General features: G+C 37.9%; 1 protein-coding gene across 5 annotated transcripts in view; it reads left to right on the top strand.

Annotated features, from left to right (window-relative positions):
- RBM33 (RNA binding motif protein 33) overlaps positions 1–13,002 on the top strand; it is a 100,578-nt gene that overhangs the window by 22,097 nt on the left and 65,479 nt on the right. For 4 of the 5 annotated variants that reach the window (XM_085050267.1, XM_085050268.1, XM_085050271.1 and 1 more), the window contains exons 7-9: positions 5,297–5,468; positions 10,318–10,526; positions 12,339–12,642. In XM_085050267.1, coding sequence (XP_084906393.1) covers positions 5,297–5,468; positions 10,318–10,526; positions 12,339–12,642 — 685 coding nt within the window. The remainder of the gene's footprint in view (positions 1–5,296; positions 5,469–10,317; positions 10,527–12,338; positions 12,643–13,002) is intronic. The other variant, XM_085050269.1, reaches the window with a different exon arrangement.

Raw genomic sequence — 13,002 nt, forward strand, 5'->3', positions numbered from 1 at the left:
ATTACCTGCTGAGAAGTGTAGTCAGAGTGTATTTCCTCTTTGGAGCTTTAACTCATCAGGAAATTAATTCCTCAAAGACACAGCAGCATTACACTATGAAGTTCTGACAATTGGGTGTGTTGTGATGCTCCAGCTGTAGCAAACCTGTCTTGGTAAAACAACATTTTTTGGTAGGTGGAGATCTCCATTGAAGGGGGCCACCTGCATCATTCAGCATTCACTGTTACCACATATACCTTAATGTAGTTAATTTCCTATTTCCCAGAACTGTGGAATCCTTGAACACTTTTTATTTGTTCACTGGATTGGTGATAAACAGTTTTGTTATGGTGTTTTGGAGGTGGATTGATGCATTTCTGCTATCTGCAGCCACAGTCTGAGGTGATGGGTGCAATGCAAGTCATGTAAAATGAAACACATAGCTGGGATTCACTGCCAAACTTACTGCTGTAAAAAAGCACAGCTTCATTTTGAGAGTACAAACTCTGGAGTGAGAATTCTGTAATAATAATGTTTCCTAAATTTGTCCAATTCAGAACTAAATCAGTTTCATTCAAAAGGTACCATTGATGCAAGCTTTTAATTTATTTTGTTAAGTGGGCTTTTATGAATTTGTTTGTCATATAAGGTGAATATTTTGGCCATGTCTTCACTTAACTCTACATTTTGGCTTTGTTCTGATAGTTTCTAGATTGCCATAGGTTTCATCTTTCCAAAATAGTACCAGCTTTTTATTCCTTTAGTATTTTGTATGGAACTTTTTTCCATTTGGCAGTAGGTTCACAGTTGCACTCTCCAAAGGAGAATGTCACCATGAGAGAGAATCTTTGTATTCACTTCAGTTCATTGCGTGGTTAGATGCTTGCCTCCAGCTCTGAAGAGTTTTGTTCTTTATTCCAGTGTTGCATAACAGCACTTTTCCTTAAATCTTGTAGCATGCACTGCTTGTAAGCAGGGGTAAGGGCTGGCATTCTCCTGCAATGCAAGAATGGGGCAGTAATGGATGTGGTACAAAGAAAGAGCATTATTATCTCTTGACTGAAATTTGGCATCTGAATAACAGAGGAGGGTGTTGGGTGGTGGTGTATTTTAAGCAGTTTTCACATTAAAACCAACTAAATCCTCATATTGAATGAAAAAAAATCTTTCTGTAAACCAAGAGAAAATCTGACTGGCTGGGAATTGGATCAGGATGGGGTAAATAAGGAAAGTGAGACACGTGTTAAAAATGGCACTCAGGTGGGAGAAGTGAGGACTAGGCAGGTAAAGTTTGGTTTTGGAACAGTGCTTGAAATTTTAGAATTTGGATTTTAAATAAATAATACTCTGTGTGGTTTCCTTAAAAAATGTACCTTCAGAAAATATTTTTGCCTTCCTAAGGTATAACACAAAACCCAACACCCAGAAGTTTCAGTAGCAAATAGGTGTGGTAGCCACATGAGGTATCATGTCCTAAATATTTTTAGAGGAAAAATATCACTAATTACTTCTGTGAAATGTTCCTAAGAATGAAACCTCATGAAATTAGAATTCATAATGTCTTTGTTTTATATTGGAAGTAATCTATGAAGTCTATGATAGGGGATTTATCATTGCATAATTTAAACTGTGTCTTGGGTTATGCTGATAAGAAATGAAGAGTACTTTAATCAAGAGAGCATTTCATGAAAAAGTGATGCATACTGCTTTTTTTGGACAGAATACAGGCTTGGAAAAGAAAGGCCAGTGTGTCTGTCTGAATTGTCCATTTGTGTTGAGCCAGAACTTCTTCATTTTAGTTCTGTTGTTCAGGTTTGAAAACACTACCTTGTCAGCCTGGTGGAAAATGGTGAAAAGAGTGCAAATCAAACCAGCCAATTTTGAAACATGCTTTAAGGCACTTATATTTATTTTTTTAGTCCCATTCTTCATCTGTGAAGGCAAGATGCCCTTGGAATAAGTGTAATATCCTTTTATCTGCCCTGTTATTTCTTGATCCTCTAGAATTGAAGAACTGATGCTTTTTCAGAGTTAACCTCTAGTAGATGCCTGCACTTCCTTTTTTATGCCTAGTTAGTAAAAGTTCTTCGTTTCACCTTTAATTTAGTTGGTTTTGCACATTTTATGAATTCTGGCACAAAACTCTACTGGTCACTGTTTGGAAGGATCCTGTGTTTGGGAGGATCATGCTACGCTGTCAGTGTTTCTGCAGCTTCCCTTGGGCTGTGTCTGTTAGCATTCCTGCAGCTGCCTGCAGGCTGTTCGGGGCAGGAGCACTCACTCCTTCTCCAGAGCAGATCATAACCCAGCGTGAGGAGCTCTGCTCAGTGGCTGGGATTTATGGCATAGTTATTTAATAAGGATGGCAGGAACCTCTGACCTTGTGGTAGGAGAAAGGTCATTCCATTTCTATGTAAGGGTCAGCAAAGCTCTTTGGTAGCTTTGTGCAAGGTGTCATAATGGGAAATGTAAAGCTCCCTTTAAAGAGAGCTGCTGAGAAGCCTTGGCTGGTGAGTCCAGTCAAGTGACCTAAAGTGGCCATTCAAGGACTGTTAATATATGCAGAGATATTCATGATTAGTTAGTATTAAAGCCAATCCTGTAAGTAATATATCTTAATTCTGTGTCTGCAGTTGTGTCTTTTTGAAACGTAGGATTCATTCATCCTATGTAATCTTGGCAAAAGCTGCGATCTTGGCAAAACAGCTCATTCCATTTGGCTGGAAGTTAAAAAAGGTCATGTAGAAATCTTGCATGCTGCAACTGCAGAACAAACTGCAGGGGAAGGGTGTGTGATCCTACCTTTCCTGGAGCTGTATGGAGAGAGCACATGGGTGACTTTCAGACATGTTTGTGTCTCCATTGCAACTGGTACAAATTGCTCAATAATAGGTGTAATCAGACTTGGACATGGGTCAGTTACTGTTCTCCAGTGCTGCCTTGCCTTGGTGCCTTTTCGTGTCCTCCTTTGATTTTTTTTTTGTCTTTGACATTTAATGCTTGTACGGCTGTTGTTAGTTGATAGGTGGCATGGATATTATGCTGATGAATAAAGTGAGTCAGACCCAGAAGACTGCAGAATTGGTATAAATGGGTAAGAACAGAATAGTGCTAGTCAAAAGTTTGAGATTTTTTTGTTTTTATTGCTCTGTAGGTAGGTAGCTGTCTGGTAATCTGTCATGGTAATCTGTCAAAGCTTGCATTGTTTTCTTTTAGAATGGATTTTTTTTTCTTCCAGAATTAATAATTGTCAAAATGCAGCAGAGATTCTACAGGTATTTTCTATAGCATTTCATTAAAACACAGAAGAAGTTTTCAGGACAATGTAGACTTCATTAACCTTCTTAGTCCTGATCCTGGAGTTTGAGCTACACGTAGAGCCTTACACAATTAAGTTTAGCACTCACAGGTGGGATTACATGACTGAGACCAATCTTTGATTAATAAAAACCAGAATTCCAATGTAGCTTTTAAGGGACATGGATGTAGAGAGTGGATGTGTCTGGGGTTTATGCTTTAAAGCAGGAGGCTCAGTGTAGTGAGAGCATTTCTTGCAAAACAGCTGCTCCAGTTTTGACTCCCAAATCCTGAAGGGAAAGTTTCTAAAAAGAAGCAGTGAGACAGTAAAATTATGGGGTTTTTGCTATTTATAAAAACACAGATTTGATAGAGATATTGCTACTCCTTTCCCTTTTGGGAATCCTGCTTTTGAAAGTAAAATGCCAACCCTGTCTTTCTCTCATTTTTGTTTGTTTTTATTAAACCATGTTAGTATCTCTTTCCTTGCTAATATCCTTCCTCCGTACCATGAGTATCAACTGCTTGTCCTCAAAGGTGTTTTGATTATACGTGGATATGTTAATTAGACCAGTTGTGCTCAGCTTGGGTTTGCTTTTGAGGTTTGGATTTCTTTCAGTCTTGAAGGGTTGGGGGTTTTTTTGGTGGGTTGTTTTTTTGGGTTTTTTTTTCCTTTTTTTTACCTTTTTTTTAATATGATAAAGTTGTTTCACGAAAAAATATATATTTACAACGTGAAAGCCTTAAAGCCTTTTGTAAAATAAGGTTTGCTGTCTTTTAAAGCTAACATTGTCTTGCCAGATCACCCTGTCTCTGATCTTGCTTCCCTAATTTCTTTTTGGTTCAGGATGAAGTTAGGCTGCTGGATTGGGAAATTTGCAGTCTCTTGCACAATTATGCCATTAATTCTTTCTTGAGTTGTGATTTAATATCTGTCTACCTGACTGTCACACTTGCTGTGCCTTTTTCATATAAATTTCTGCACTGATCTGGTTAATTAGAAGATTAAGTATTTTTGCATGTTAGATTTGGCTCATTTTTTAACTGTCCTCAAGCAGCATAAAATTTATGATGTATTTAGTGGCTTTGCATAGAATTAAAATGCGTGTACATGCTCTAAGAAATGAATAAGTAGGCTTGTACAAGACATAATCAAATACACAGTAACCAAAAATTTTTATGGAGAATCATACAGTATTAGAATACTTCTAATTTACAGCTGTAGAAATCAAATATAACTTGTATAACACTCTGAACATTATTTTCATCAGGCCTGCATGGGAAAATGAAATTTTTAAAAATTTCTATTAGTTTGAAGGAGAGGGATCTATTTTCATTTGGGACGTGGTTTTATTTAAATAAATGTTCTCTCTTTTAGAGAGAACTGGAAAGTAAATTCCGGAAGCATTCCAGAATACAAATTCAGTTTATTTTTTCAAATTTTATCCAATCCTGTTCTCATTCTCCCCATCAATGACAATTAAAACTGGGAGGTATTTGAGGAGCTGACAAAGTAAAGGCATACTTACCTAGAGGACTGAGATTGAAATGCAAGGTTGTCTTACAGTTGTTGTTTGGTTGGTTTTTTTTAAATAGCATGGTACTGACAGTTGTGAAAAAGATGAAAAAGAAATAAGGATTTTACTGTTTGTATTACTTGAATCTGGTAGTAACCAAGGTTTGCATTTTGGTCAATTCAGTGATAAAATGCCAATCTGTGTGCAGAAGTACCTGCTAATCAGATGGAGGTTGTAACTGGAGTTTCAGTATTCCCTTAAATATTACAGCACATTTATTTTCTAAACAGATTTTGCTTTATAATTTATTATGTACTACATGTATTTATATTTCTAAAAAATTCACCAAGCTGTTAAATGTTCACTGAATTATATAAGAGCATAATGTATAATGCCAGCAAAATTTGTAGAAGGGGGCTTTTAAAGAAAGCTTTGCTTTTGACACTGATTACAAGAGACTTGGTTTTTTTGAGGCTGCATGCTCTCTGTTTTTTGTGGTTTAGGCAGCTATTGGATCTCGGGAACTTAGAGAAGAATCAAAAGAAGAGTCTGATGAAGAGGAGGATGATGATGAAGAGTCTGGACGATTGCGTTTCAAAACCGAGCGTAAAGAAGGAACGATCATTAGGCTCTCAGATGTGACAAGAGAAAGGAGAAACATTCCAGAAACTTTGGGTGAGATTTTGTGGCAATGGACTGTTTGGCAGAGCTCTAATGAATGATAGTAAAGGGCAAAGGGTATTTTACCTGAGGTGCATTCCAAATCTGTTTGCAACCATAAGACCATATTTCTACAAACCACACAGAGACCATATCTTATTTATACAAAAGGTTCTGGTGGCTTTACAAAACAGAATATTATATAAACAAGAATGCACTAGAATAGCTAAATTTCTGCACATAATGACAAGGTAAATGACAATTGCAGTTGTTGTCATGTATCACTGGATTTATGCTTTAATTTAATATAAAAACAAGACCAGCCAATGAGGAGAAAACCTGTACTGGAGCTTGACTGTTGAAGGAACAGTGATTTGAATTAGACTTTTAAATGTAATTCTCAGTGATCTGGGATGGAGCTCTGAGATATAAAGAAAAGGTGACGCAAATGTGGACACTATAAAGAATTTTCTTGGAAACTAATGTTTGGCAAAAACAGAGTCTTGCTGTTGTGAAACAGTTTCTATTCATACTAGTCTTTCTTGATAATTTGTTGATAGAGACCAGATAACTGACCATGTGGTAGATGGTTTAAACTACAAAAAATTCTTGTTTGCATATAAATGTCTGCTTCTTTTTGAGATTATAGAGCAAATTTTTACAGCTGCTATGGTTTAAAAATGAAATTTCATTGCAGACCTTCATCTCCTTACTCTAGAATATGAACATAGTTCTGAAAACACTTAAAGAGGAATTAACATTTCAGTTGAAGTTACAAACGTAATTTCCATCCTGTCACATTTTGGTGACCTTTTGTGACAGCTTGTCTCTATTGGAGGAGTGCATTCTTACTTACTGATTAAAGATGTCATTTGAAACCATTTTATTACCAGCAATAGTGAAATTAATCTTGACACTTAGAGACACTAGAAAAATAATTGCTGATTCACTGCATTAACTGTGTGTGTGAGAACTGTACAGTCAAGATGAGACCAAGTGTGTGCTGGTAAAAAAGATGTAAAAATACGGTGTTCTCAATAATGTAGCTGAAATACTTCCTAAACATTTCTTTATCCAAGGTAAAGAATGGTTTTTCAAAGTTAAAAGAGGAGTATTGTAGGACAGCTATGCGATTGATTCCTAGCAATACCAAATTTGTCACCTTTGATAAGAAATGCGTAACTTCAATGTAGTTGAAGTCTTCTCAGAGTGGGAGTTGTCATTATTCTCTGGATGTAGTTACCTGTTAAGAAATGTAAAGAGAAAAAATGTCTTTGGTATTACCAAACTAAATTATTCTCTTTGTATCTAATTAAAGAAATCCAAACCAAACCCTCAGACTTACGAAGAACCATTTGCAAAGTGCTAACAAAGGTCAATTGGATGTGGCAGTACTTCTAGTTAAGCTCTGCTTAGTTGGCTTATGTTCACACTGATGACTGGTGGCTGAGATTTCAGGCAGGACTAGGAAATTAAAGTGAATGTTTTAAATTTGTCCAGTTGCTCTGTGTCCAGAAGCACAGAATGTACTCAGTTTGAGATCTGGGTTATGAAAAGAAAAATTACAACATATTGCATATATATGTGAATGAGTATGTGTTTATAGTTGTGCACGAGTTGTTAGCCAGGGAGAAGCAGTGGCCATTTCATCTGAATACCTGGCTGTGCTTCTGAAGAGCCCAGGGAGGGAAAGAAAATCTTGTCTTTCTCTGCTCATCACCTCTTTTCTAGTGAGCAGTCTGAGCTTACTTTCAGGAAAGCAGAGACTGTTTTTGTTGCTTCCCTCCTTGCAAAATCATCTTCCATGCCATGTCCTCTTCTTGATCTCTGTATGTGTGACACAATGCTTTCAAATCCAGTGTGCAGCCCACTTAATAATAGAGCTGACTGTATTTTGCTGTGTGGTGTAGCTATGTGGAGCACTTGAGGTGTTCACAGCAACAGTCTTGGCTTTAGTAGTGTTTCTGGTTCTCAACCTTCGCTTTTCTGTCTAAGCGAAATTCTTCACAGGTGGGATACTGTTGACTTCAGTGGCATGTTTGGGGGAAGTATGCTTGATGTTGATGTAATCTTTTTTTTTTTTTTTTTAGATCAAATGTTCATACTGTACTTCACTGGTCATAGATGCAGTATGAATGAGAACTTATTTTTGGGGTTTTGTTTGGTATATTTTTTCTAAAGTTGGTGTTACATGTGTTCACTTCTCTGACTGAAAAACTGAGCATGTGGCCTTTAAGGACAGCCTTAAAAGTTTGAGAAATTTTGTGTAAAGGGAGAAGGAAAACAACTTATTCATCTTAAAGAGATTGATTCTGCACATCCAAGATTGACAGACTTCACTTTGCATGGATGCTGTCATCACTTCCCCAAGCTTAATCAGCACAGTGCTCTGAAGTAATTTTGTTTGGAGCAGCCCATTATTTCTTCAAAAGTTGCTTCTATTCAGTGTCCTTTAATGTGTGCTCAAGAGGTTGAGAGACTTGGCCATAATCTTGCTTTTTAGCAAAAAAAAATTCTTTTCCTCACATGTGATTTCTAATCTGTTTAATAGGAACCTGTTTCTTATCTTGCATGACTATTAGTGGTAGGTACTTGCAGGGACTGAACTTTGTTTTCTAGGCTACAGCTTTGCTGAATTCAGGGTTATAGTGTGGAAGATGGCAGAGAAAAATTGCCCTGCCTGTCCTTTTCTTGGGAAAACAAAACCACTGGTCAACCAGCAGCACACCCAGGATGCCCTGCAGGATTTTGATCATTTCAGGATAAGGGAGGAAAGTTACTCCTTTGCAACATTTTCCCTGGTTTTTTTGCACTGTTTTTTCCCATGGATATATGGGAAATAGTGGTCTGTCTTAAAGACAGGTGAAGTCAAAGCCTGCATTTGCCCCTTCACACTTGTGGGTCTCTGAAGAAACACAACTTGCTGCAGGTGTAGAGAGGAAGGAGACTTGAAATCAGAGCTCTATTTTTCCCACCAAGCCAGCTTTTTTCATCCCTGACAGCCAAAGATGGCTAAGGTAGTTGTTTTAGTTGCATCAAATGCTTTTGATTGCTTTGGGCAAGAGTACATTTATCTTAATTTTCATCAGAAATGCACATTTGATACCTAAGACTTGAGGGACTGTGGTTCCTTCCCTCATTCTAAACATTCTATAAGATTTTCCTGATAAAGGCTGACTGTCTTGGGCTCTGCTGTGCAGGTGCCTTGGGGGCAAAAGTAGTATTTCATAAGAGTATCTGTTAAGGCTTTATACCATTTAATTGTGGTGTCAGAGCAGAGAGAAAAGGAGGCAGACAAACTTGTCTCATCACCAACATGCCAAAATGAAATAGGAAACTTTAGGACAGATCTTGGACTTTTAGGAGTCTGTCATGTTTGCTGTTTTCTTATAGGCCATCAGCAAGTTCAAAAGTTTTAAAAATTGAAAAGCTTCTGCTTTGTGGAGTTGCTGAATACTTCTAAAAACTGGGACATGCAAATTTACAGTCTTTGCAGCTCAATCATGCAGGTAGTTTTGTAGCCAAGTAAGAACAACTGCCGCAGAGGGAATGCTCAGCGCTCACCCTTTTCTGCCCTTGTGTCAATCCTCGACTTCAAAGACTAATGGAGATTTCTTATGAAGATGTTTGAGATGGTGGTTTAAGGAGCTTTGGCCTTTAGACTCACAAGAAATTGTAAGAGTTTTCTAATTGATTTAATTATATATTCTTGGTGGAGGATATCTACTGGCGTGGAGCTGCAGTAGTAGTGTCTCATGCCAGATACTAATCATTTTTATTCTGATATTCAGGTATTGTGGCCACTCTGTGTAGTATTGCCCAGTACATACTATATTAATTCAAAATATGTTTTAATTTATCAGGAGTGTGTTTGTTTTGAGTAGTTTAATTCTGCTTTGTTAGAGGCAGAAATCAGTATTAAGGGTAACAAAGGATCTGACTAGCACATAGCAAAAGACTCAGGTGCATGTTTGAGTTAATGTTTTATTATCCCTTTTAAGTGATTGAAACTTGGTGAATGGTGCTCCTTATACTTTTGATGGTGTTTCCTGAAGCCTATTGTAGAATTTTTCTGTGTTTTTGGGTAATTTAATTACCTGAGTCTATTACTGCATCATTTCTTGCTTAACATTGTCAGCATTGTCCAAGGTTTCAAACAAATTTTTCATCCTCGTTGAGTACCACATGTTCTCTGGTGTTTACCTGTGATGTGAGTTGGGTGGGTGTTATCAGCAGCCATGTGTTTGACTTGAGCTGAGCACAGACTTTAATGTGTGCTCTCTCTTCAGTGGAATTAGCACTTGTGAAGTACAGCTGGTTCTTAAATCACATAAAACAAAAATGAACTGGTTATGTACTAGAAACACACTTCAGCAAGTAAAAAGTCCTTCTTTGGAGCAGGCCAGTGTGCAGAAGAGCGGTGGATAAAATCTGTTCATATGGAAGACTCAACAGATCCTTTACTGTAAAGTTTACTGGAGACTCATTGTCTTGTCTGACATCTGCAGATAAGTGAGATGTTTAAGATAACAAAACCTTGTGAGGAGCCAGAGGCTTCCTCTTACAGCAGAACGCAGACTTCAATTCCATCTTTAAAAGGAACATAACCAGACCTTTTTGTTCATGTTTGTTTCATTTATCTGCAGCTTTTTGCCTGTGCCAAAGACACAAGTATCAGTACTTTTTTCCTTTTAAAGATGTCTAATGAAATGTTAACATGCCACCTAAAGGAGATCAAAGAGCCTGCAAATTTCATGTTAGTAGCAGGGATTCTTCTGTGGTTCTGGCAATGTTTTTTTGTCATTGTGTTTTCCGCCTTTTCGGTACAAAGCTAAAATTTGTTTCCCCATTTCTCTCTCAACAGAGCTTTCTGCAGAAGCCCAAGCAGCACTACGTGAATTTGAAGAGAGGGAAAAGCAGCTTAAACAGGGGCGATGTGGCTCCAGGAGAGGAGGGCGAAGAGGAGGCTCAGTTATGTGCCATGGAATGGGAGAACAAAGGAGAGACAATAATGATAGGGGAAGAATGAAGGATCACAGGCCTGCACTGCTGCCAAACCAGCCATCGACAATGGTACCTTTTAATCCTTAGCATTCTTTGAACATCCTTTCAGGAAGTGGTGGAGAAATATATTTTAAATCACAAATCTTTGCAAAAGTGGAATATATATTCCAGTGTAGACCTTCTGCTCTTTTAGGGCACTGTTAGCGTGGGCTTTGTGTGATGTAATGATTGTAAAGTATGTGCTTAGTCCTGTTACTAACCTCACCTTGAGCAATCTCAGGGCCTCCAAATGAAAAGTGCATGTTGACTGATAGATCACAGTCAGACTTACCTGCTGGTTTGTATGAGGATGGAGGAAAAACTGCATTCCTCTGAGATGTCCTCTACATGCAGCATGGAAACATGTTCAGCCCCACATCATTGACAACAGTGTAGTTTAAAAACTGTGATTCTGTAAAATACCTCTTGGGTGCTGTCAGAGTAATATTTTTGCTCATACTTCTTAAAAAAAACCTATTTGCATATAAGCTGTGCTACTGTGGAGGTTAATAAAACCCTAGGACAGCAATCACTACTTCACTATTAGATAAATTACTATTTTGGGATTTCAAATGAAACTTGGCTTTAGCTGAGCTACATTCTTTAGCTTAGCTACTTTCTTTTCTCCCCTGTGCTTTGTATCACAATCTAAAAGGCTTTACTTTTTCCGTCAAAAAAACTCTACAAAAACCAACAACAACTCCAGCAAGTGATCAAGAGGTAGCCCACACTTACTTTTGTTCACTGTAATAAAATGTACTGGAAGCTGAGATTGTAGAACAAAGTCTGTGTATGTCTTTGCAGGACAAGCTCATCTGTGTTAAAGGTGATTTTTTCCAACAGCAGTGAGTAGGTTCTGGTCACTGGCAGGAGTCGGTGGATGTCTCAGCGCTTGAGAGCCTTGCAGTAGAGTATTTCATGCTTTTTAAGCAGTGAAGGTTGAATAATTTTTTTTTTTCTGTTTTGCTGCAGTCCTTGCACCTTGCAAGCTATTTTGATTTTATATGTAAATATATTTGTGCTTACCACAGTGTCTTCTTGTGCATAACATATAGTTGCTTTACTTTTATATATATGGCTGCTGAAAGAATCTGTCACATCTTTGTTGCTAAAAGGTTGCCTCTTTGGGTCTCTTCTTTCACTGTCCTTTGGAAGTTACTAGCCTAGGACATCTAGTATCAGTGAGTTCAGAGGCAGAAGAATGGCTCTGAATAGAGATGTGGTAATTTTTTTTTTATTAGAACTAATTTTGGCTATTTGTTTTTGAGAGCTGGGCAATAAGAGAGTTTCTTTTATGTTAGGAAAGATAGCTTTGAAAAGTGACTTTAAATGAATTTTTTCTTCAAGCAATATGGATAGCTTTGCTGCACTGATATCTGAATTTGTATTTTGACTTCTGTTGCTAATGCTAGGTCTTTTATGTCAGAGAGGCTCTTCTATACATGAGAGAAAAGTCAGTGGATTTGTTTTGATACTAGGACTCAGATTTCTAGTGATCTTCACGTATGCCTTATTCCAGTTGATAAGTTTCCACTGACATATGCAGACCCCTGCCATATGAAACTAGACAGTTTCACTGTTAAAAATGAGTGAATGTGTCTGCATTTCCTTTGTGCTTCCTTGCTCTTTGCTGTCCTCTCCTTCATATGAATGTTTTCAATTGCTCCTTTGCTTTCCTGTGCTGATAGTTCTTAATGGTTCCATTTGATGATAGGGAAAAGAAGGTTCTCTGTTCATAATTGGCTTTAATTGTTCTCCAGAGATGTTTTGGTTTTGTGCTCATTTATGTCAGGATATTTTAACTTTAAAGCCTAGTGACTCTGTTCTTTTGTCTGACTTTAGACTCACTCACAGAGGTTAATTCCAACACACCAGCAACCTGTTATGAATCTGTTCCAGCAGCAACAGCAGCAGCAGCAGCAACAACAGCAACAGCAGCAGCAACAACAGCAGCAGCAGCAACAGTTACAATCTCTGCTTCCTTTACAGCATCAGCATCATTCTTCTCCTCCTCCAGGGCTACATATGCCCCCTCAGATAGAAACGCCTCGAATAATGATGACTCCCCCTCCAGTGACACCTCAGCAACCGAAGAACATTCACATAAATCCGCATTTCAAGGGGACAGTAGTGACGCCTGTACAAGGTGAGCTTTCTGAACACCTTCCCAGTCATGCAGGAGTGACTCATCTCATTCTTTGCCAGAGATGGAACAATTTGTTTGTTTATCACTTCATGGAAATGTGCTTCGGGCTGCTGTTTTTTTCTTGGAAGCTTGAAACAAATGTTTTGCCTGAAGTAAGACATAATGTTGTTGGACTGTGGCCAACTGAACAAGCAAAGCCTCCTCAGCTTTTATCATGTTTGCTATTCTAATGTAAAGACTGTGAAGAGCAGTAAAAAAGAAAACTGAAAAGAGAACGTGCTTTTCAAAAAATAGTAAATGTCAGTTTTCAAAACTAGGAAAGTACTGCAGTTTGTAAATTTCCCAGGACACTCCAATGGC

The sequence above is a fragment of the Lichenostomus cassidix genome, chromosome 2 (genome assembly GCF_008360975.1).
Source record: "Lichenostomus cassidix isolate B80296 chromosome 2, HeHo_3.0, whole genome shotgun sequence".
In the NCBI taxonomy this organism is placed as follows: domain Eukaryota; kingdom Metazoa; phylum Chordata; class Aves; order Passeriformes; family Meliphagidae; genus Lichenostomus; species Lichenostomus cassidix.